Here is a 26,869-nt window from a genome sequence, read left to right on the forward strand (position 1 = left end):
AAGGACCGTTCCAACACCCACCCTGACTGCAACTCTCTGAGGAACAGATTCAAATGTGTGTAATGCTTTGATTCCTATGTAAGCAGGATGTAGGTCACTAGACCATAAATGGTGTGTCACTTGCTCACAGATTGCTCGAACAAACGCCTTCTTATTTGCCCTCAGAGCCCTCGCAGCCATCCTTCTCAGTTCCTGGTACAGAGTGAAGTTGCCATCAAGTCAAGCACTGCGACTCCTCTCAATAATACCCAGGGTGCCTTGCGAGATGAAACACCACCTTCTGGGAACACTGACAATACCAACACAACCCTCAGTAACCTTCAGGGTTCTTGTCATGGAAGATCTCCCAGATCACATTAGGATTGGCAGTTGCACCTAAGTCTGCAAGCTCCTCACACAAACCGCTTGCAGATTCATTAGAAACAGCCAGATCTTGGAGTCTGGCCAGGTCCAGCCTCATTCTCCTAGACTACAAGCCCAGGAACTTTGTAAACTCTGCATTTCAGTGGTGGCATTCTTTAAGGTGCACAGACCTGGAACTGACCAGATCTCTGTAGGTATACCACCTTTTATTGGTCTTGTCACTCTGATGGCGATCGTACTTAGGGAGTAGCTGTTGTTGTGGTGGATTGGCTCCTTTCGATGGTGTCCTATGTCATTCCTTTCAACAAGCATATTACTGTATGACACTCAGATTAAGGCACTCTCTGGGTGCTTTGCCTGTTGTCTCAGTGTATTCTCTGACCGCAGTGAGTGATGTCTCAGTGAGGGATACATTCTTTTCAACTTCACTCAGTGGTTGATGGGTGCCCCGGAAGTGACACTCCTTTGGTCATGGGTGACTTCAATGTGACCACTGGCACTGACAAGGCTGGCTATGAGTATTGTGTTGGTCCCCGTGGATCTGGTGACCGTGGTAAAAATTGATCAGTGTTCCGTAACTTTGTAAAAAATCAAGTGCTGCGGATCACTGGATCCTGGTTCCAGCGCTCTGACTCCTTTGTTGGACTTGGTATTACAATACTGGTGGTACAGTGAAGGAGATCAATCACATACTCCTGGGCAGAAGCTAGAGGCTCTTACAAAACTGCAGAGTCTACAGATGTGCCAAGTTTGTGAATTCTGACCACAGACTTGTTGCTGTTGGGTTCCTAGTGCTTATTCAGATACAAGGCAGTAACCAACTCAGTTGTCTGCCCATCACTAAGCTTATTATGGCACACCTAAGAATCTATTTACAGTATGGCTGATTAATCAAATACACGTGCTGGGACGATGTGGGTAAATAATAAAATAAATAAAACAACAACCCCCACAAAACAAAATGTAGACACTGAAAGGACATGTCAACAGGGCGGCATTTGAAGTCAGGTTCCTGGAGTTGCGAGGAGGCAGCGCGAACTATCCGCATTTCAATTGGTTTACCTTTCAAGACGCGCAACACGCCAAACATGTCATTCTGTAGATAATCCAGACAGCTAGTTAACTTTGATATGAGACTTTTTAAATCGCTACTTCTTCTTATAATGAGTCGGACTGACACTGAAAGGTTTGTCTTATCAAAGGAACAAAGAGCATGTCAAAGAAACCGGTAAACGAGGACGCTTTGGTGAAGAGGACAGGAAGAGCCTCCAGTCGCTGTTGGGTGAGCTGGTGACGCGATGCGCGCGGAGACAAGGCGGCAGGTGAGGTCACGCGAACACGCGTATGCGCGCCCCTGCCACTTGCCTAGGGATCAGTGACGGGCTCGCGCATACACTTGTGACTGTATGTGTGTTTGTGTGTGTATCTATCGGTGGTCGCCGAGCACACTTTGCCGGGGGTGGTGCCGCACGCCACTGGCGTTCAGAGCTGGCAAAGAGTCCCTCAGCTGGCTGCTTCTCGTCTCCCTCCAATCCCTCCCTCCCTCTCTCTCTCTCTCTCTCTCTCTCTCACTCACTCACACACTCTCGCTCGTTCACTCTGTGTCTCTGTGCGTTCGCTGACAGGGGGAGTCATTTAAACACCCGGGAGGAGCAGAGGCAGCAGCTGCAGCACGTCTCTTAGTTGACAGTGAGCGCTCCTGCTCCTCGGCACTCTGCCCTGTAGCCGAGCCCCCAGATTCTGCTGCGCGCATCGCGCCCCTGTCTCCGAAGCTGAATGACGGGTGGACGGTTCGACTTCGACGATGGCGGCACCTACTGCGGCGGCTGGGAGGATGGGAAAGCCCACGGGCACGGCATCTGCACTGGACCCAAAGGCCAAGGCGAGTACTCGGGCTCCTGGTCGCACGGCTTCGAGGTGGTCGGGGTGTACACCTGGCCGAGCGGCAATATGTACCAAGGCTACTGGGCACAGGGCAAGAGACACGGACTAGGCGTGGAGACGAAAGGCAAGTGGATGTACCGAGGAGAGTGGAGCCATGGATTCAAGGGTCGCTACGGGGTCCGGCAGAGCCTTAACACCCCAGCCAGATACGAGGGTACCTGGAGCAACGGGCTGCAGGACGGCTACGGCGTGGAAACCTACGGAGACGGAGGTATTTAAACAGTGGCGTCAGCTTAGAAAACTGGGTTTGGCAACAATATTGATAATTAACAGTAGTGCAAAATATGAATATTCAATAGAAACGGTGTATCATTTCAACGAAGAGACGGATTCTTTTAATGTATTTTTTGCTAAAGTTGAATCGTAGTCCTTTCACTCTCCGATTCAGTTCACAGTCAGACACCAAGAAAAGGTGCGCGGAGTCCGCGAACACACCACGCGGAGCCAAATGCAGAAGTCACACGGATCCCTTTAACTACGGGGCGACGATCAGCGGACAGATGGCGCAGCACCATCATCTAGACATATATTTTAAATAAGTGTGCCATCCTGAAACCGAGCAGGTCAGCATACTCCTACTGAGAGGTCATTGGCAGGAATAGTTACAGGTCCAAAGAGAGATGCCGATCTCCACGATCGCGGGTCACTTGCAGCTGGCTGTTCAGCACTTAGCAAAGCTTCTGTTGACATATGATAGAGCGTGTTGTTTTTTTTTCGGGTTGGGTTGAAAAAGAAATCAAATCTAAATTAAAACGACAGGTGTCATCTTCTACGCACGTTTACTTTATAGCCTAGGTTTGGAGCACGTTTGCAGAGATTTAAAAGCCTCGAATAAACAAGTGTTGAGTCACACGTGTAGCAAGCTGCTGTTGAACTTAGGAGCGAACTGCGTGTTTGTAGTCGCTGGAATGATGTGGACTTATTTTTGGACTGGCTTTAGTGGCTAAATGAGCTGGATATACTGAGTTTTCTCGTTTGTAAAATCTAAACTTGAATAAATGTCGTAACAAGTGATTTTTTTTTAGCTATTTTTCCTGTTTTGACCATGCTGCTTAATACCGATTAAACGTAGCGTAATATTTCGGCCTTAACAAAATCGATCATTTATTATATTTGGATTCAATCCAACTACCAGTTTAGATATAGAATAAAATTAGGCAAATGGCTAAAACACGTCATCGTTGAATTTATCCATCGCTTCCTGGCTTTCTTTTCGTTTTGTGTGACTTTTAACATTGCACGACTCCAAGGTTTTATTCATTATTGACGCGTTAACAATTAAAATTATTTACTGAAGTTTTGTAATTAAAATATGACATCTGGTTTTGAAATTGCAGCCTATTTCTATCGCTCACGCGGTGGAAGCTGAAAGTTACATGGAAAAAATAAATGACATATGGTGTTTTAAAAAGAGTAGCATATGATTCTGTAATCTAAAAAGAACCTATTATGTCCTAGCATACTTCATCAAGTAATAATTATTAAAAATATCATAGTGGTTGTAAATAATTTCTGGCACTGCAGTAGGTTAGAGCATTAGAACATTACAAGTCTATCAGATTTTCAAAGCTACTTAATCCCTTTTAGGGTCAAGGAAGGGGACCTTTTCTAGTGGCAGCAGGTGCAAGGAATTGACCTTCCCTGGGCAGATACCTCAGCACACCAACATGCAGAAATACCCACACTCATGGAAAAAAAAATGAATTTGCCACTGGTATTTTGCTGGACCTTAACCACAGGCCTTCAGCAGCATTCAATGAAGACCAAATGTTATTTAAAATAGTTATTACAATAGCTGGAGGTTCATAAAACTATCACTTATTGCACACTTAAATCAGCATCAGCAGTAAAGGTTCAATTAAATGCAAACTGTAGTCCACGCATGCCTTAAGAAGACAGAAAATAATATTTTCTTATGAAATAGAAAGGTAGACTGAGCCTAATTACTAATCCCTGGAAGAACTCAATTTGATCTCATTAAGGATTTTTACCATTGTTTTGTCTAATGTGAAGTTGTAAAAGATTTGAAAAAAGGAAGAAAACATTTATTACCCATCAGTAAATTAGACAGAATCTCTGAAGAGATTGAAGTAAACAATTAAAGCATAAGGGGAGCATGGTGGCACAGTTGTTAGTATTGTTGCCAAATGGATCCAGGGTCATGATCTTAAACCCCATGCCTGATCATGGAGAGTATAGAGTTTCCATGTTGTTTCAATTTTTCTCCTTGTGGTCTGGTTTTTGCCCTCCTTTGCCAAAGATGTATGCATATATGTTAGGTTAATTGGAGACGTATACCGGTCCTATGTGAGTGTGAGTGTGATTAAGTGGATTTGAGAATTAATATATTGTGAAATAGACATCTAGGGAAAGGTTAGGAGTTGGGATCCCAGCAGTATGCCCCATTTAATTTCTGAAGAAACAGAGAAACAAAACAAAAATGAAAAATGTTCCAAGTGTGCCTGATAGGCAGATCAAAATTGTATGCAGTATAGCCCTTTGCAAAATCACTTCTTTGCAGGACGATCCCACCTCCTGAGCAGCTGGTGTATGAATGAACCCCAAGTTCTGGTGATGGGTTATCTTAAGTACTGGCAGAGCTGGGAGAGGCCGGTCTTCTGGAGGCAGGGTGGAAGTGATGTCATGATTTTTCTGGAACGTCCTCCTTAATTCCACAGGCAGAAATGGAAAAGAAGTTAGCAATTGTGTTGCTCCTCTGTTCTTTCCACTGTAACTTATACAACAAAAGCCTGTTAACCTCCCCCCTTATGCTTGACAGCATATATAAAAGCTTATGCAGTTGTTTATTTAGAAGAACAAAAATGCAATATAGCAGTGTTTCTGTGCTGAGTACAAAGACATTGCTTTATTTATAAATGGACTGTGTGTTTCTCATGGTTTAGTTCAAAGTTAAGGTATATTTTACTGAAACAAAAGTAAGTGTTCTAATACTTGTACAATTTAGTCAACTTGATCATGTCATTCAAGGAACACTATACAGTACAGTATTTGTAGTGGTAGTAACTCATGTTTTAAAAAGAATATGGCAGTCGGCTTATTATAAAACTCTGCCCACCCATTTATTATCACAGTGGGCATGTGTCTTGGTCTAATTGGCTTGCTATGAATTAGTTCAGGCTCTGGTTTCCTGGTACTCTGCTACTGAGGAAACAGTAACACAATAACTAATGTATAACAGTATACGTGCACTCTGTGGGCCATGCAGTGGACTGGCACCCTGTTCATGGTTTGTTCTTGGTTTGTGCCCAGTGCTGCTCTGATAAGCTTCAACCTATGCAACCTGAATTGGAAAAGAAGGGTTAATAATGGAAGAGAAGAATAATTTGAAAGTGAAACACTAAGTTCACTGAGTGATAACTGACCTCTTATAAACTACTGAGCACAACAGTTAACAGTTTTGTACAATATAGTAAGTTGTGCACCGTTTTATTATTCAGTGAAGCACAAAGTACTTGTGTTGTATTATATTGGTAGCGACAGAAAGTGGGAAGTGTAATGCAGACTGTGTAAGTAAAGTTAAAAGCTAGTGACACAGAGTAGCCCTTTACCAGCAATACTGAATCTTATGCATTTTGAATACTTACATATAAATATTAGATATTGCATATATTGAACCTTACATCTCATAAAATTCTTACTTTGCCTCAGTATATTCATGAAAGTGGTGATGTATCAGAATATATGTTAGTTTTTGTTCTGTTATACAAATACATGCCACCTCAAAAATCTGAACCCAGGCGAAGTTTAAATATCACATATTCTAACTTTGACAGCAGGTGGAAAGAGTTCAGTGTTAACTGTAATCATTCCTTTTGAACTGAAGACTTGATAGAATATTCACTAGTCAGTGACTAAGATGGACACACAGAGTTCCTCACTTTTCACATAGGTGAAAAAAAATTCAAAAGTAAGTGAATGTGAGCTTTGTAAGATTTTCTGCTTTCTTTTCTTAGGAGATTTACAGCAATACAACTCACTGGAGAAAATTCACTATATAGACATTTACAGTGGACAGATGACCTTAAGCAACATGTAGTGGATCAATCACAATCCATACATTCCAGTGCTGGGTTTCAATCATCAGGATGTCTAGAAAAAAATCCATGTCAGTCATTATGCATATGTTAATATTTATTTTAATATAGTATCCTTTCGGGCATACCGCCACTAACTGTGGTTATCAAAAAGCTCCCAAAATTACATTTTAAATCAGTATTTGGGGATGTGTGCCTTAGATTACCCTAACATCATGCAACAATCATAATCCATAAGTGAACATACTGGGGTCTAGTCGCTATTACCAACAGACAAGCCAATTCAGATATTTCAATCCAGGCTTAAATTATATAGTGCCTTTCAGAACACACCTACTCTTGGTATTTTTCAAAGCACCCAATTGGAGGCAACAAGGTAACAAAGCACAATTTAATAACATACTCATTTACAGACAAACGCAAATAATGTGTCCAGATGCAAAATCAGAAAAAGCACAGACGGCAGGTCTTGATAGGCAGCACAGGAGAGTCAGTTAGTATTCTGTGTAAATAAAAGTCTTGTGAAAATAAAGTAAATATGAAAGAAGCTGCCTCACGGATCCAGGATCCTGGGTTGGAAAGCCATGCTTGGTTATGTTCTTTATGAATTTTAAACATTCTGGCCGAGTTGACTTGGGTTTTTTTCCACATACAAAGGTTTAACTCATAATAATAATAATAATATTAATAATACATTTTATTTATATAGTGCCTTTCCCATCCACAAAGATATACATAATAGGTGGATTGATTACTTAATAAATTGTTGCAGTGGGTGTGCCATGTGGTCTGTGATCGAGTTGTCTAAGGTTTGTTTTCTGCCTTTTTTTTTCGGTGTTCCTGGGCTGCACTTTGGCCCCTCTTGACTCTGAATTGGATTAACTGGGCTTGAGAATGAATGTGAGTACAAAAACAGAAAATATGCAAGTAAAGAGAAAATGGTAGATTTCCAGATGTGATAATATAAAATTATTAAATGATCAATATACAATATACTCTTGACAGGTAAGTAAGTAAGAGGTATACTGTTAATGAAAGGGTGGGCATTGATGAAGATTTGTGTGTGTTAACTAGTCGTTGGCATAGATATGGCCAGGCATGCCGCCTTTAGCTGAACTATACTTAGATTATCAAGTAATAAGACGTTTGGGGAACACTTGTGTGAACTTCTGCTCCATAGTTGCAGTTTGGTTGTTGTAAAATTAGACTGACATTTGAGCTGGGCAGTTGGCTTATGCTTTTTAAATGATATATATATATATAAATAAAGTAATTGGTCTGCTTTGTGCAAGATTGAGCATCAATTGGTAACCTGGTCATATTTGAATACATTTTTGGAATCCAAGTAATACTTGATTAGAATTTAATTGACACAAAATAAATTACATTTTTAGAGAGATGTAATCTTTATGTTTAGACAAGTTCAAGTCATTTTTTCAACCTGGTATTATAAAAGCATGAGGTACACATATCTTAAGGCTGTTTAGTCAAATTTTATTACAGTGGTTTTTAGAATAATCTCTGTTCCTCTGTTAAAATTCATTGTATATCTTATGAGATTTAAAAACCTTTAGGTAACATAAATTGTCAATGATGGAGTGGTGCCATGTACAGGATTCTTTTCCTGCTTTGTTTTTGGCATTGCCATCATAGGGCTAAGCTACCCAGGACCCTAATTTGGATTATGCAATTGATAAATTAAATAATTAAAAAAATGACTTTTTTATTAGGAAAAAGTATGGAGATTTTTTATTATCTGAAGAAGCATTTCACATTGTCTTTCCTATTTCAAAGTCAAAGCATTATTCTGATGAGATTTGGATTGAACTGAAAGCACCATACTCTGATTTAGGGTTGAAATGACTAAAAAAGAGATTACATCCTCGTAATTTCAATAGGTATACATTTTTCCTTTGCTAAAAGGAGCATCAGGCTAGAGCTCTATATAACTATCATATTTACTGCATGGTGGTAGTTCTAAGGATCATTTTCATTAAAGAGATCTTGGAATTGTACATACTAATGGTATAGCATACTAATAGTATATTATAGTGGTGAAACATTACTCATGAAGTAAATCCTATGGTAGGGACTCCGCTGGATGATCTCTTTGTGTTGCCAGTTTATTACTGGCTTATATTGTTGAAGTCAATGCATACCTAATATTAGATAGATAGATAGATAGATAGATAGATAGATAGATAGATAGATAGATAGATAGATAGATAGATAGATAGATAGATAGATAGATAGATAGATAGATAGATAGATAGATAGATAGATAGAACTTTAGTTGACCCCAGGGAGAAAATTGGCTTTTTACAGAAGCTCTTTAAATAAATAAATACATAAATAGGTTGATAAATAAATAAATATACACACACATTTTGGTGTTCCTGCCTTGAGCCCTGTGCTGGCTGGGATTGGCTCCAACAAATCCCCGTGACCCTATGTTAGTATATAGCGGGTTGGACAATGACTGACTGGACCTTACTCAAGGGCTCAATGGAGTAGAGTCACTTCTAGCATTTCAGACCAGCAACCTTCCAATTGACAGAGCAGATCCCTAGCCTCAGAGCCACCACTCTGCCCCAGAACGTTTAAAAAAGTTCTGACTTGGCAGTCACAGTCGTAGTGAAGCATTATGCAGGCATATTGTTGTTGGTATAAAGGAGCTGGAAGTCCACAGTGTTAGTGTGTCAGAGAGAGGATGTACAGCAGTGTTCATAATGGAACTCAGTTTTGTTCTAATTCTCTCCTTTGCTATGACCTCCAGGGAGTCCATAGTGTGTCCTATAACTGAGCTTGCCCTTTTAATGTAGACAATTCCCTTTGCACCAAGAAGGAAAGTTCTCCACCTAACACCTGTAATCTGTCTCATCCCCTTTAACAATATACACCATAAGTGCAGAATCATCTAATTTCTACAAGTGACATGAATTGGTGTTATATTTATAGTCCAAGGTGTACAGAGTGAATAAAAAAGGAGACAATACTGGCCCTTGTGGTGCTCAAGGGTTGTTTATATCTATATTAGTCCTTGAGTCTTACAAACTGCGGTCTGCCTGACAGACACTCCATTTCCCAGGACTCCATAGGTTCATCCACCAGCATATCTCTGTGTTTACCCCTTAACAAGGATGACTGGATGGTACTAAGTGTGCTAGAGAAATCAAAATGCAGACTCCTCATAGTTCTGCCAGCTTTGTCCAGGTGAGAATAAGCCTTGTGGAGCAGATAGATAATTGCATCCTCCATTCCAGTTTTTGTCCGCTAGGCAAACTGCAGTGGGTCCAGGTGGTCTTCCACAAGAGGACTCATGTAGTCCATAGACAAGTCTGTCAAAGGTCTTCATGATATGAGATGTACATGCCACTGGTCTGTAGTCATTATGTGAAGAGGCACCTGCCATCATTGGAACAGGAACAATGCAGGATGTTTTCCACAGCAGAGGCACTTTCTGAAGCCTTAGGAACAGAATGAACCGGTGACAGAGGACACCACAAGGTTGGTCAGCACACGCTTTAAAACTTGATGTCTGATTCCATCTGGACCTACAGCTGTTCATGTGTGTAGCTTCCTCAGTTGTCATCTTGCTTGTTGTTCAGTTATGGAGAGTCCACACTGATGGTCATAAGTGGATTTGTCACTGGCCATTCCAGTTGATGTGGTGGGAGTTGTTGATGTAGTAGGGTTAGCATTGGAGAGACTTATCATTGGAAGAAGGTGGCAGTGGGAGGGAAAATCTTCAAAAAATTGATACAGGGTTTTAGGTTTTTCCACATTCCCTTCTAGCACCTGATTAATTAATTGTGGAATGGGTGAATGAATGACAAAAAAGTGTTTCCTGATGAACTTTTTGTATATGTGAATTCTTTGGAGGCATACTAAATTCTAACAAATAAATACCAAACGGTTTTCCATCGATTAAAAGATTAGACACTTTAGTTTCTCTTTTGTCTACTGCAGCTGGCTACTGCACAAGAATCCCCCCACTATTCTGCACTGTAGCATGTGTTCTGTCAGTATTTTATCAGTCTTTTGTACCAAATCAGTCATGTCATCTATCATCTCCTGCATCATGGCTGGCCAATTCGTCCTTAATCTCATAGGCTAAATCCGTTTTAAACAAAAAAGTAACATAGTTTCTTGCCAACCAATCTCAGCAGCTAACATACAGAATGTAAGTATATATTGTGACAGATAGGGGGCTCTATCGTCCCCTTGAACCCTCAGACCAGACGTCAGACACCAGATAAAAGTCCAAATGATGAATTTATTATAATAATAAAGTGCACAAAGCACTCTCCACTCCACAATTCTCCAATAAACAATCAATACAATACTCAATAAACACAATCCTCCACTCCCAGCAGCTCAGTCACCCTTCCTCCTAACTCGGCGCATAGCTGGGATCTCCCAGAGTCCTTTTGTATTCCCTGACCCGGAAGTGCTTCTAATCCCCTAGTCCACCTGATTCCTCAGCACTTCCAGATCAGATAAAAACTCCTTTTCTTCAACCCGGAAGTACTTTATTTCTTCCGTCCTCGTGACTGGGAAGTACTTCTGGGTTATAAGGAAAATACACGTCCCTGGGCCTCCCTGCAGCGTCCCCTGGCGGCCCCCATGTTATCCAGCAGGGCTGTGACGAAAGACTCTTAAGTTCCATGATGCCCTGCTGGAATTCAGGGCCCCTCCATGTTGCAGGGATGGCTCCACCTGGCGGCTTGGGAGTGTTGGCCGGGATATACTGCCGGCAATCCCTCACAATATTTACTAATTGTTTTATTGCCATGTGTAAATTCTAGTAATGTGTTTACTGATATCTCAGAGCAGAATGGAACATCAAAGATCTTTCTGATTTTTTTTTCACAAATTAATCAATTGAAAAGTAACAGAAGTGATTACTATCATACATGATAGAGGCCCATTCCAAGGGTTTATCATCAAACAGGGTGATTAGATAAGCAGATCTGGCTCTGTCTGCTGGATAAATGTGAGACTGTAAATTGATAAACATTCAACATTATTTTAAGTATCCCGTACACTTTTTAGGGTCTCATGAATATCTTGTGGAAAGTGGGATGAATGGCTCTTTTTCATGGATAACACTAGTGGTGGACTGATTATTAGACCTAGTGTCTAAACATTGAATATTGCTTATTGTGGAGAAGTCGTAACATCCCCTCTTTGTTTTTTTTTGAGAATATCTTTGACTTCTTCCTGAACATAAACAAACATAGCATTGCAAAGGATGTGAAAATATTTCGTCCTTACATACATTTTCTACAAGAATGTAAATGATAGAATTAAAATCAGCATGTTTCAGAACCCTCATAGAGAAGAAAATAACATAGAAATAATGAAGAATTAGGTCCAGGAAAAATTAAAGAAAAAAATGTAGATCATAATGGAAGTGGGCGGTATAGTTAAAATCCGTTATCACAGTATAATTAAAAATTAAGATGGTTTTGTTAGATACTGGTGTAATGTATTTGTACACGCTTTTCAGACTGAAACTTATTTTTGAACAAATGACAAATGTATTACTGATTATCTATTGAAACTCTTGTTGCAATGAAAAAAAAGTAGTAGATTTGCTAACGGCTGAGGTATGCCACATATTGGAATGCATGTTGTTATGTTCATGTATTATTCAAGTTTTTTCTTTGTTCATGCTAACAGATGTTATCCTGCAAGCATTACGTGTGTTGTATAAATTCCCATAATGTTAGATGATGCAGAAATGAAAAAAATGTCACTGCTTGTCCTCATGTAGTATCAATACGAAAAATATCACATGAAACAAATGTATTGATTTTTATCTCATCTTTATTCTCTCTGTACATTTTATTTTGTACCAGGCTGCTTTGTAAAGATGAGCAGTTGGAAAATTAGACGTTTCAGTCTGTCAGATTATAAAATATGCATTTAATTTTATTTAAACATTGTCTGATCTTGGTAAATGTATGCCTTTTTTAAGATTTCTCATTGGTTTTAAAGCTGCACTTTTCTGAATGTACTGTAGCTAATAAATGTAAAATCACAAATACTAATCAATTACAGTCCTTGTGCCAGTGTGAATTAATGCCAGTGCCACTGCCCTTTCCTATGGTAGTACTGCAAGCTGAACAGGTCACATGACTATGTGGTGCATTGTACTTCAATCAGTAATCTTGTACTTCTGAGCAACATCGCGTGTACTGCTTTGTATTGCAAACACACTAAACTAAACTGAAAGCTTTGTTTGAAATGTGTTTGTTACTAGTATTGTTACCCACAAATTAAAAATAGTGCACTATAAAGATGTAGTCAAGAGTACACGCAACCACCAGCTACTGTCAATTACAGGGAAATGTAGATTTTTTTTTTGAAGTCAGCATCCTCTAAATCCAAAGTTGTTAAGTGGAATATAAACTTATACAGATTAAAATATTGTTGCACCCTAGTACAGAAAATGTATTATTTAATAGAAACACTATTGAATTGTTTTTTATGTCTGAATATGATAAGGGCTATTTAAAATGAACAGATTTTGACAAAGCCCATTGGGCTACAAAGGTAATGACATAAGAATCAGATTAAAAACAACAGGGCCATAGCTGGAAATAAGTCCTCAGGGTGTGACTCATGTACAGTAAATCATAAATAAAGCCTAGCTGTGGTTTTGAGGTAAATAATAAAATTTGAGAGTACTACAGGATGGTGTCCACCAAGAAAGATGTTACATAAAGGTGAGAAAAGCAAGTCACACCGTAATCTGACTTTCCTGATCTATAGGTTTAAGAAGAAAGATTCTCAGCTCTGATTAGCTTTCATAAAAATCTCCTGCTAGTAAAAGGACTAGCCTACAGTTCATGGGTTTATAAACTAGGAGCAAAACGTCCTGGTTTTCATAAAATGATGAAATTTCTCTATAATGTACTTTAACAAATTTGTACCAAATTCCTCCCACCTGCCACAAAAAAGTTTACCTAGAAGCTTCTTAACATTTAAAATTAATTTTAACTTGTGTTTTTTTCTTTTATTTTATGTATTATTTTTGTATTTCTAATTCATGTTTGTTTTTCCGTAAGGTACGTACCAGGGCCAGTGGATGGGAGGAATGAGACATGGTTATGGAGTGCGACAGAGTGTGCCTTATGGAATGGCGACTGTAATTCGTTCTCCGCTTCGCACCTCCTTAGCATCACTTCGCAGTGAGCAAAGTAATGGCACTGTTCTGCATGACATCACAACAGACAGTCCGGCTGGAACTAGAGGAGGTTTTGTCCTTAATTTTCACAGTGACAGTGAAGTCATGACTGGTAAGAAAAAGGGCCTGTTTAGAAGAGGGTCTCTCCTTGGTAATCTCAAGCTCCGCAAATCGGAATCTAGAACATCCATATCAAGTAAACGAAGCTCTGCTCGGAGTGACGCCACTATGAGCCGCATTAGCTCCAGTGATGCCAACTCCACAATTAGCTTTGGGGATGGAGATTTACCAGATGAGTATTATCCTATGGAAGACCATGTTGATGCCACAACAACTGAATCATATATGGGAGAGTGGAAGAATGACAAACGTAGTGGGTTTGGTGTCAGTGAGCGCTCCAATGGAATGAAGTACGAGGGAGAATGGTTGAACAACAAAAGGCATGGATATGGATGCACAATATTTCCGGATGGTACAAAGGAAGAAGGAAAATATAAAAATAATGTTTTAGTGCGAGGAATTAGGAAGCAACTAATACCCCTTAAAAACACAAAAACTAAAGAAAAAGTGGATAGAGCTGTTGAGGGAGCCCAGAGAGCTGCAGCTATTGCAAGAACAAAAGTGGAAATAGCTGCCTCCAGGTATGTTCAAACATTTTTTCATATTATTAATAATTAAAAACAAAGATAAAATGGTGGAAGATTATTCACTAAGTGTGATTAAGTAGATTTCATTTCAGATACAGCTGTGCAGTTTTATCTGAAGTAGCTTAGGAGAAGTGAAGACTGAATGATCATCCCTCTTAAGTGTAATAAATCCTATTATCATGTAATACAGTCCTAGATAATCTGCTTATCATGTATTGTTAGTTTATGTCTTTGTGTGTGTTTTAAGACCTTTCACTGTTGCTTAACTTACTGTTCCTATCCACAACTTTACGCGAGAGAAAAACAAATGAGAAATAGTTTGATATTCACTTTGGGGAAATTTATGTTTTCATGTTATTCTTGAATTTTGTTTAGAGATTTTTTTGTGATAATACATTTGCTTACCAATTTTATCTTTGAAGCAATTTTAAAACCTGCATGTTTAGAGACAGAGAAGGTCACTGGACTTTAATTGTTTCTTTATTAGCGCTAAGGTATTTTCACCATTGCAGATTTTAAGAGTTTCAAAAGAATTTTTACCAAGTTTTGAAAATTTTGGGAAAAAAGCAGGCTAAAGTACCTAGTGTTCTGCGCCTTTGAAATTTTTAGTTCTGCTGAACTGTGATCATTTTTGCATAATTTTATATATGCATGTTTTTCATTTCCTACTGTAATATAGCACATTAAAGGGTGCATGGAGAATAATGTATTTTCAATAGTATAACAATATGAGAAAGAAATATTGTTATGAAACCACCAGGGGAATTAAATAATCATACAAAAGACATGGGAGGTTTCCATCGTAAATACAAACGAAAGTAACAGAAGACATTCACTATTTGCAGAAACTCCCAACTGTGTGACTCATCTACATTACAATATTCAAATTTGTGTTTCCCTTTTCTTTAAATGCCTTTTTTTAATGTCTCGCGGAAGAAAGCTTCCTTTGACATTACATAACAATTTACAGATATCACAGTGTGACCCACCAATGTTTACATTTTGGTCTTGGTTTAAGAGTTGAAACTGATGTAATTGACATTTTTGATCCAATTTGTCCTTTAGGATATATGTAGACAGTCTGATTTGGTCAAAGGCAAATCTTGTGGTTGGACATGAGCTGAACCCTAAACACACAAGCTAAAATGATTTGCCATTATTCTATATAAATTATTCTTGGAAAGTGCATATGAAAGAGGGGATAGATGAGGCTGTTGTCTATGGCTTCCTCTGTATGTAGCATGACTCAGGAATGGGTGTAACACAAAAATTAAGAGTTTAGTACACCTTTTTGCAAACCAATAAATATGTGTGAAAAACAATGTCTTTTTACTTTCCTTACAAAAACCATATACAAAGGGAAAGGCACTGTTACAGAATTAAAATTTTGAGTTTGAGGTTGAAATAGCCTTGCATATTTTAGGCACCCCGAACATAATTTGACCACTTTCAGAGTAACGTCTGTTTCGTGTACAGAAGTGAGTGTACACGATAAATCAGAAATGAATCGCCCAATCCAAATCATATTAGTAATATAAAATGCTAGAAGCCTATGTGATTTACAGAAGTAATAACTTTGTGGGTTTTTATTGCACACATTTTATTCATCAGGATATAATAACGAAATATTGACCCATAGTATTTTTGTTGCTAAAATCACATCTTTATGTAGGCAGTGTCAGATGGTGGACTCTTCTGACATCCTTGGTTTGTTGTTAAGACCCAAAAGTGATAGAGAGCATAAGTGAAACACCTAATGCCCTAGAGACAAGTCTGTTATATTTTTATCAAACTTGTGGATGAAATTAATGCTATTTTAAAGTGACGTCTTTCTATTGTCACACACATACATATAATTAAAAGTGCAGGTTTATTCTAGGCACACACAAAACTGGAAAGAAAAAAACCCACTGGTACAGTCAGTGTTTTTTTGCGAGATAACAAAACATCTTATTGACCAGCAGTTGACCAACTGAGCAGGCCCAATAAGAACAGACGCCCCAATTAAAGCATTTCCACATTGTTGTTTAGACCTTGCACATGTCACGATTTTCTAAGGATTATCATGTTATTTTCAGATTTTTTTCTATAGCAAGGAAGCACATGAATCCACAATCCTCTGGAATATTTATTGCACCGTTTTAATCAATTTAGAACTTTTTAAGCCAGTTTTCTGGAAGTTCAGCTGTCTTTTATGGTTATTGGTTAATTATAGGTACTGAAAAGTTTTTAGGTGACATGTTTGGGAGAAAAACTTTGAAAGCAAACTAAAGTAGCTGATCCTGTGAAAACGAAAAAAATTTTAGATGCAGAGAATCTATGTATTTTTCATGTTTTAAATAAAAAGTATCAATATAGTTAACGTTAAATAGTGCACAGGTTAAAGATACAGTACTCTAATTTAGAACACATGACACTTAAGTTAAGCTTTGGCCCCAACTCGATTCATTATTTTGATTCAAATGAATTAGATGATGGGTTATTGTGAAAAATATCAGCAGGTGAGAAGGGCATTTGGCTCTTGGGAAAAAATGTTATTCCGTTTCTGATAAGCAGCACTTAGCCTTGTGCTATACTAAATGTTTATCTCTTTTAGTATTAAATGTATAATACAAGATTAGAATATCTTATAGAGTCTCTTGTAGGCTTTAATGAAAGCTGTTTTGAAACGTTTAACTCATAATATTAGAAATTCACTTTGTGATTTCCAGATGCAGTGGACATCTCTCTCTTTATTATATAACCATTAGTTTGGTGAGTGAGCAACAGAAACAAGAAGATATTTCTATAACATACATCACCACAAGGTTATTTATGTTTACATATAAATACAACAACTGCTTACATATTTTATTTTTGTTTAGAATTGTTGCTTGGGTATGTAAAGTTACATGATGAAGTCATATAGAGAGATGGAGGCAGAGGCTTAATCATTGTGCCACACTGCAAGCTTAAGTAGTAAGCAGCAGTATGTTCAATTGATCTAGGTCAGTTTGCTCTCTTGCATTTACCAGAGAATTTATAGATTACCAATACTTACAGACAGAAAAGCATTTTGTAGTTTTATATATTGTATATGAAGATAAACTTTTCAAAGCTGCTTTATCCAGTGCATGGTGTTGGTTGCCATTGCCAGTCTTAGTAGCACTGAGCAAAAGGCAGAAACTGGTCTTGAACTCAGTCCATTGTATGCATTGTCATTCTTACACCCTCACTCATGCACAAAAGGGCTGTTTTAAAGTTAATCTTAATTTACAGCTCTTTGAACTGTGAGAGGAATTTGGAGTACTTATAGATATACTGTACATTTACTGAAACCTTGTAAACTCCTGAAAGAGAGCACCTTGGCTGGGGTTCCAGTTTATTAAAGGATATCTGCAGACAGATAACTAATTTTGCCTTTACAATTTATTTTCTTGAGCATGTGTTAATTAGAACAAGACATGTTAAAGTGTCATTTGCAGTCCAGCAACATTTGAAAATTGTGAAAGAGTCTGAATTTATTTGCAGCACATACTAGGAATATTAATTACTAATTATTCAATTCTATTTCCCTTTTTAAAGAATTAGCAAGGTTCCTCACAATTCTTGTTACCAGCTGATACACAGTTAATAACACATTAATAAAGAACCAGATTTAGTAAAAATATGGACTGGGAATCAATTAAAAAATTAACTAATTGCATAAATGTATGTAATTCTTCATCTTCTTTCGCTGTTCCCATTAGGGGTCGCCATAGCAGATAATCTTTTTTTATATCTTTCTGTTCTCTGCAACTTGCTCTGTTACACCCATTTACCTGCATGTCCTCTCTCATCACATCCATAAACCTTCTCTTAGGCCTTCCTCTTTTCCTCTTGCCTGTGATTTATTGCATCTAATATTAAAACATATCATTATAAAATGAAACATAAATCATGTAATCAAGTAAATACACACTAAATCACTAATTTAATGTAGAATCAACACAAAGGAATTAAAAAAAATAATGCAAAGTTTAAACTTAAACAATGACCTGAAGCCCCAACTTTTAACAAAATCCTACTTGTGCAAGTACAACCTGAATTTGAATGCCTTCCAAAAAGGCAAGTTGAAAAGAAGGCAGAAAGAAAATGAGGCCAATGTATTAATTCTGAAATTGGCATAGCATATGAGATACAGTTGTGTCAAAGTAAAAATTAAACAATCAAAATGACTTTTGACTTTGAATGCATTGCTGAGAACTGATTTAATTGAAAGAATAAGCATCTCTTAAATGGCCATACATTAAAACTTGTGTTAAAACTCCACAAATACCATCCACAATTGGTCATCACCATCAACACCTTGATAATTATACTCTACACAAGAGTTTTTCAACTGGTGTGCTGTGGAAATAACAGTGTAGTACCCCTGGGTCCTGAGCTGAGAGAGACACGCTGCTCATGTGGTCGAGACCTGTCTGAGGAGGACAGGACTACCTGGAGAAGCCAACATAAAAGCATCTCTGTGATCGCCACACTTTAGCAGCCAGGAGATGTGTCAGGGGTCCATCTGCCTGGGCGCATGTTTGCCAGTGACTCTTGCAGAGCCGAGGGATAGTGGGCAAATGAGTTGCCTCTGACCCTGGGTCAGTGCAGTGAGGTGCACAGGAGACCACCTCTATGAGCAGGCAAAAGGACAAAGCATCTGGAAAATGCGTCCAAAGTGCTCACTAAGTGCTGTGTCTGCAAACAGCAATCTCCAAGATGCTTTTTTTTTTGACCCCCCCCCCCAGTCCCGCCTTTTGGGACAATTTAGCACTTGTATAGATTTAATGCTTTTGTGGTTGGTAGAATCGTGGTGCGCCTTGGGATGTTTTGGGTTACAAAAGTGCCACCACAGAAAAACGGTAGAAGAAAAATGTTATGCCTACATCTTTGCTCCTGGCATGCTAAAAAAAATCTGCTAAAGCTGCTATCTCACTTAAAAACTGACACCGTGCCTTACTTGAGTGGTTATGTTCTTTGCATAAATTAGTGAAGATACTGCAAACTGGAATCATTGCATTTCTATTTTATAGAATTTTGTCATTATATTAGGGCAGTCAGCATTTTAAGCTACCTAGCAGTCCGGCAAGTTAAATACAGAGGTACTAGCAACTTATTTTTGGTCTTAGTGCCCCTCAAAGACAACTTATTTAGAACTTATGTGATATGACATCGATTCAATCTTCTTACAGAAATATGAAATGAAAAAAAATAGCGTAATTTTTACATTCGCAACTTTTCTCTGTCTTTGCATCAGGACTGCCATTAAACCTTCCTTACCACCCCCTTTCCTCCCACTCCCCAGCACCTAGGTCAGTATGTATAAATCAAGAAAATGAACACCAGTGCTACGCTTTGACATGTGGCGTGTTTTCTTTCTTCATAAAATTTTTAAAGGTAGTATATAAATATGGTACTGGATGTGTATGTAATTCTTTAGGTGCACTCTTATTTTATTTGTATTATTGTTTTGAAATATACAAATGCCACCCTGACCAGAGCACTGCTTGAGGCATTTGCCTCATTGCCAGCCCTGGATGCGACAATATTTTTTAACAAATTAAACAGGCTACATTAATGGCAAAAATTAATGCATTAAATTTCTTAGACCTAATAAAAATAGCATATCATAATGCCGATCTTTCTAATCAGCATATTGAGAAGAAATATAAGCAACCTTAAAGTATGTTATTTATTTATTTACATTTTGATGTGAAAGTAGTGCAGTGATCAGTGCTGCAATGTCCCATGGCTGGAGATATGGAGGCCTTGTCACAGTCAGTGGAGCTCTTACATTCTTCCTGTGATTATAGGCTTTGTAATTGTTACTTTACTTTCCTCCCCTTTTTGAAAAATATATATTGTCAGGGGGCAGCACGGTGGCGCAGTGGTAAGGAGACCTGGGTTCGCTTCCCGAGTCCTCCCTGTGTGAAATTTGCATGTTCTCCCTGTGTCTGTGGGGGTTTTCTCCGGGTGCTCCGGTTTCCTCCCACAGTCCAAAGACATGCAGGTTAGGTGCATTGGCGATCCTAAATTGTCCGTAGTGTGTGCTTGGTGTGAGGGTGTGTGTGTGTGCCCTGCGGTGGGCTGGTGCTTGGGATTTGTTCCTGCCTTGCGCCCTATGCTGGCTGGGATTGGCTCCAGCAGACCCCGTGACCCTGTGTTAGGATATAGCGGGTTGGGTAATGACTGACTGACTGACAGGGTGTTTAGTTATGTAAACAGTAAAGTAACATCCATCCATTTTCCAACTCGCTGAATTCGAACACAGGGTCACGGGTGTCTGCTGGAGCCAATCCCAGCCAACACAGGGCACAAGGCAGGAAACAATCCCGGGCAGGGTGCCAACCCACCGCAGGACACACACAAACACACACTAGGGCCAATTTAGAATCGCCAATCCACCTAACCTGCATGTCTTTGGACGGTGGGAGGAAACCGGAGCGCCCGGAGGAAACCTATTTAAAATTGTTTTTTGCCTTTGCCTTGATGCTCTAGGGGTTTGGCGTTGCCTTTAATTTAAAGTAAGAAGAATGGCTTTGAAAAATGAATGAATGTCTTCTGTTTCTGAATATCTCAACTAGAATAAAAATTGGTAAAGTAGAATATTTTTGCCTACAATACACCCTTGTATTTTTATTGTTATATACTTCATGTATTTCTTTGTCTTTTGAATGGTAATCTCTGTGGAAATTTGTATTTTTTACCATCTTTGCAGCATTCAGAGCCAATCTGCTGTGAAGTATGTTATATAAAAATAAACTGAATCGAGCTATTATTCTGAAAATGCTGTATTGTTGCAAGAACAAAGCTGCCTGCAGAAATTAAATAATGTTAGTTTTATCAGTAACTCCATGTAATTTTGTTTTATTTACCAGATGTTTATAAATCACTGTTAGTAGTATGCCTTTGGAGAAAAATGAGTAATTTAACACGAGGCTATTCTAAAAGAGATGTCCCACAAAAACAGATTCTAATTTATTGATAAAAAGTAACCCTGCCATGATTCATCTCCATCAATTTAAACTTATTAGTCTTTTCATCTAGGCAGTCTCTAGTAGATGTGCAGTTTGCAAGATGAGGCAAACCTTTCCACATGTAGATGGCTAAAGCCTAACTTTTTTCCATGGTTGAAAAATTTATATTGCTTTAAATTGTACTGCAAGATCAAAACAAAATCCAGTAAATTGTGCAACCAGAATGTAAAAGAAATGGTGTGCAAATGGAGGGAGTAAAAGACGTATCCCTCAAACTTTAAAATTTTAAAGAAAAAAGAAAATCCTTGATCATAAAAAATCTTTAGGTTTACATACCACGTATTCGTCCAGCGAGGCTCATGTATAACCTCTTCTTGAACCATATGCATTTTAAATGGGGATGCCTGTCCACCTTTTGTTTTTTAAAAAGTGATGGACATAAACAGCTTGGAGCTTCTTGTGGATCTGATATCTGGTTAAAACAAAGGGCTATTAATGTCAGCAAATGGCAAGCTGCAGCCACAAACAATTGGATTTGTGTATGCATTACAGAGAGTTGTCTTTTCATGATTAAATAGTTCTTATTGTAACTTTCATCCATACATCCATCCATTTCCCAACCCGCGGAATCCGAACACAGGGTCACGGTGGTCTGCTGGAGCCAATCCCATCCAACACAGGGTGCAAGGCAGGAACCAACCCCGGGCAGGGCGCCAACCCACCGCAGTTGTAACTTTTACTTACACTTCAATTGAATTCAGTTTTTGTATTTAATGTGTACGTCTTAAATAGACAACATTTGGCCTTGTTAATAGTGAATACATTTGTTGTAAAGTACTGTAATTTATTGTGGAAGGTTTTAACTTCTAAGTGCTTCAGACCACATAAACTCAGCAAATGCCTGAAATGGACAGCCTGAAAGAATTGTAAAGATGCACAGTAGTTCTATATCTGTTGTTGTGTGCCTTATGTCCAAAAGCTCCCCATGATGTATTCATTGAGAGGATTCTTAACATTGTGCTCTTTTGATAAAAAGTAAACCCTGATGAGGGACAGACATGGCTTTCATATTTAAAGCAGATTCTTGATTAATTTGTAGTGCTTACACCATTTATGGACATGCATTTGTCTCTGTGATGCATCCCATTTGTTTTTAAGCTTTTGTGAGGCATACATGTAATCAGATGAGCTAACACCCTACCATTAGAGACGATGAGAAAAGGATTAGTTTTGTAAATTCCAGCTGTTGCATCTGAATCAGAAATATTAAAATATTTGCAAATATTTTAATATAATAATAGCTTTTAGTCTAAAATTCACAGGAGGGTGATGGATGTATTTTTATTATTTGGTAGCAGACTTCACAAGTTACAGGACATTAAAGTATTTTAGGTGCACTTACTATAATAAGACTGAAGAACCAAGTGCCTTTGATTTCTAAATCACCTTCTGATTTATGTGGATTACACAAAAGAGGACTGCTAGATGCCCTGAGTGAATCATAAAGATAATAAAAGAATGAGATATTTCTAGATCTTTATTAAATAAAACAGTATAATAACCCAGGAGTAAAGCAAAATTTCATTAGATTAAGTTTCAATTATGGTGATCCAGAAAGTGAAACGAAGCAATGAATTTAGTTGCCTGTTCTTCCAAAGTGTTTTTTCCCCTGATTTTCCTTTCTTTCCAGATCAGACGCATTTTCACCTGATAATTCAATGGTGGAAATAAGAATTGTCATTAGAATTGTAAAATACTGTAATATTGTTTGGAATAATATGATTTATGCTTGTATAGCTCCAGATTTCCCACTGATTAATTTCAGTTTTAATCTTACAATATAATACTGCCAAAGACTTTACAAAATTTTGTTGCTGACGCTCTTCTATGTATATTGTGTGTCCAAGGTAAAAAAGTTCGTAATAAAATTACAAACACATTTAATGACCCTTCTAAAACTGAAGTGAATAAGAGTGTCTTTTATCCATTAAAACACAAGGAATAAAATTAATCAAACAGTAAACCCACAAGTACATCTGTTCCCGTCCATTAAATGTGAGGAAAAAAATCAATAAATAGTAAATTCAGATAATAGTTCACTGTCCCCCAATGAAAATGGTGTTGCACAGTTTACCACCCAGTACTTCAAGGCCCTCCTGTGCCTTTGTCACTCAGTATTGAATAAATGTCTTACACTCCAACATACCCACTTGCTGAAAGATTAGAGTGCATCCAGAATTAATTTTAAAATTGAAAGTGCCTTTCAAACCTACTGTTGAAATTTAACAGTTTAACGTTTTATTGATTCTTTCCCCTTTACTTTAGATTAGAATCTGTAACAATACAAAAGGGACTCATTGGCTAGCAAACTTAGGACAGATGACTTTGAGTCTAGAATTTTAAAATCCTAAAAAAGTAGATATGCAGTGTTTCTGTATACAGTATGTTGGTATATTCAGTGTGTTAATAATTTGTTTTTGTTGCATGCAATTTTATGTCTTAATTTATTATATGGTATTTACAATAGTGTATAGTATGCTTTTAAAAGTAAATTAAATTAAATTATTAAATATTTTTTATGAAAATAAAGTTGTTTAATTTAAAATTAATCTTATAGCAATAATTAATCTTGAAATGTATTACCTTTTTAGTATGAAAAGATGAAATGCTTACTTTCTATAAAATTAACACACAGATTTATAGAAGTACAGTATATGATACTTATCTTTCAAAATAAGATTAGACTCTACAGAGGATTAGCATTTTTAGATACAATTTGAATCTATTCCTAATCTATTATTTATTATGTATCAAGGGGCTTTATTAAGAGAGAATATTCAAAGAAATGGATCACGTCCTACATGTATTACTAACATGAGATATCTCCAAAAGCAGCTGCATATAATTTTCCTCCCATAGGAACAAATATTCAAGACAATCCCACCTTTGTTTCCAGTCTTTGGGTATTTCATGCAGCGATTCGCTTAGCCTGGTTTTATTTTGGTTTTAATTGCACTTTACCAGCAAGGCTTCGTGAACCTGCTTTGAAATTTCTTGACACAAGTAGTTCCTGTACCGTTTTATACACTTGGTAGCATTTCTTTTGCTTATGTCTTTTTTTTTTTTTTTTGCATGTCTTTTTATAAAAATTATTAAATGTATTTGACCACAGACAAAGGGCAATCACATATTGAAAGTATTCTGCATGATGTGAAAACTTTAATTATTAAGAAAGTGCTGGATATAGGTGAATATAAAAGAAGGTGTGGTAGTGTTAAATGTCCTGCATGTTGTAAGACAGTGACAAAGAATTCTAGTTTGGATACAAAGAGCAGCAAAAATAACAACTGGAGGCACAGTAAGTATGCAAATATCCATTACTTACGTATGTTGTAATTAATGTATAAAAAATGTCTCAGAGTTCCTATTTTTAGTTGAAAAATATACAATACAATACAATACAATACAATACAGTTTATTTTTGTATAGCCCAAAATCACACAGGAAGTGCCGCAGTGGGCTTTAACAGGCCCTGCCTCTTGACAGCCCCCCAGCCTTGACTCTCTAAGAAGACAAGGAAAAACTCCCAAAAAAACCTAGTAGGGAAAAATGGAAGAAACCTTGGGAAAGGCAGTTCAAAGAGAGACCTCTTTCCAGGTAGATTGGGCGTGCAGTGGGTGTCAAAAGAAGGGGGTCAATACAATACAATACAGTACAGTACACAGAACAGAACAATTTCTCAATATAGTAAGAAATAAAAAATATAAATTTTAGAAGTACGGAGCAGAATTTAACAGTAGATGATATAGCCCATAATAAGATTTGGATTTGTATAGAGTCCTGGAGACCTCATCCTTCAAGCTGCCTCCCCCATTTGGCCATTCCACAGCTGAAACAGTGCTGGGCCAGCCAATCCGATGAAAGGACCCCTCTCTCCCACGATTCCTGCGATCCTCCATCTGGGATGACTTTTCCTTAGGCAGGCAAAACAACTTGGCAGGTGGGCCATGGCACCAAGTGCCACATTTGAGTACCGAGAAGAAAAACAGAATAAGTGAGGGTTAGTATACAATTATAACTGTCATGTTACTTATGTTTAAGTGCTAATGACTAACAACAGAGATGCAGTCTGTACAGTTAATCAGCAGCTCTAGTCAGGATATGCTAAACTGAAGTAGTGAGTCTTCAGCCGGGATTTAAAAGCTGAGACTGAAGGGGCATCTCTTATAGTAGCAGGCAGACCATTCCACAGTTTAGGGGCCCTGTAACTAAAAGCTCGACCTCCCACTGTTATTTTATTAATCCTTGGAATCATAAGCAGACCGGCATCTTGAGATCTTAATGTGCACTCTGGTTTGTAAGTCATGATAAGTTCAGACAAGTAAGCCGGACCTCGACCATTTAATGCTTCATATGTTAAAAGAAGGATTTTGAAATCTGCCCTAAACTTAACCGGGAGCCAGTGTAAGGATTTAAGAACTGGAGTTATGTGTTCGTATTTTCTTGTTCTTGTAATAATTCTCGCAGCCGCATTTTGGATTAACTGGAGGCTGTATAAAGAACAGTTTGAACATCCAGTGAACACCGCATTGCAGTAGTCAATCCTACTAGAGATAAATGCATGAATTAGTTTCTCAGAATCCTGTTTATTTAAAAAGCGCCTTAATTTCCTAACATTTTTAAGATGGAAGAAACATGTTTTGGACAACTTTGTAATATGCGCTTTAAATGACATGCTAGAGTCAAAGATAACTCCTAGTTAAATGATGACAAAATATTGTTGTGATCAGCATCATCAAAAATATCTTTGGAACGCAAGCATTGTGCTGGTAGCAGCACACTATATAACGACAAACATTATTCACTATACAGTGTTTTACAGAGTGATATAAAAAATACTGTACCTATGATCAGTTACGGGGATATTTTGTAGTTAATCGTTTTTGCTTCTATGGCTCTATTTCTAACGTTTGTATGATTTTTTTTTTATCTAATCCTGGCAACAAGCAAAGTGTACTTTATCACCTCGGTAGGTACACAATATTTGTACCTGCAAGTACACAAAACCTCTCTTCATAAAACAAAACACCTCCCAATATGTTTCATCTTCATTCTCCTACAGTGAAAGGCACATCTATCTAGATAATGAGTCACAAAGTGAAAGTTCTGTTTGCTCATCCTAAAACATACTAACATGTTAAAATCAGCATACTTAATAGACCTAAAAGTAATGCTGAAAGCAGAACTATGCTTCTGAATATGTATATTTGTTTTTCTAGCAATCATCCTTCGATTTTACCAAACTTTACCAAGTTTTTTAATATAAAGAGTATTTTTCTGTTTTGTGTCTTACAGATTTTCAAGTTCTAGTGTCTGTCTATCTATCTATCTATCTATCTATCTATCTATCTATCTATCTATCTATCTATCTATCTATCTATCTTAGTGTATGTATATACATACATATTTTATATTTATACATAAAAATTATATAAAGTATTTATACCTTCGGTTTGTGGCATGTAACACAAGTCTCATTTTCAAAGCACTATTACAAGTACATTGATTCATCTTGATCTTTTAACCACTTTCTGGATCATACTGTAAAATACAGAAAGTAATGGATTGAAAAGTTTTGCAAAGGATTCATCATTCTTAAATTAAATTATGGCCATTTTA

General features: G+C 37.7%; 1 protein-coding gene across 1 annotated transcript in view; it reads left to right on the plus strand.

The window, feature by feature from the left end:
• Window positions 1–1,948: 1,948 nt before the first annotated feature.
• The window catches only part of LOC114653250 (junctophilin-1-like), a 165,463-nt gene continuing 140,542 nt past the window's right edge, over window positions 1,949–26,869 (plus strand). Inside the window, exons 1-2 of the mRNA XM_028803451.2 lie at window positions 1,949–2,518; window positions 13,439–14,198. Coding sequence (XP_028659284.1) covers window positions 2,140–2,518; window positions 13,439–14,198 — 1,139 coding nt within the window. The 5' untranslated portion in view covers window positions 1,949–2,139. The remainder of the gene's footprint in view (window positions 2,519–13,438; window positions 14,199–26,869) is intronic.

The sequence above is a fragment of the Erpetoichthys calabaricus genome, chromosome 6, assembly GCF_900747795.2.
Source record: "Erpetoichthys calabaricus chromosome 6, fErpCal1.3, whole genome shotgun sequence".
NCBI classification, from domain to species: Eukaryota; Metazoa; Chordata; class Cladistia; order Polypteriformes; family Polypteridae; genus Erpetoichthys; species Erpetoichthys calabaricus.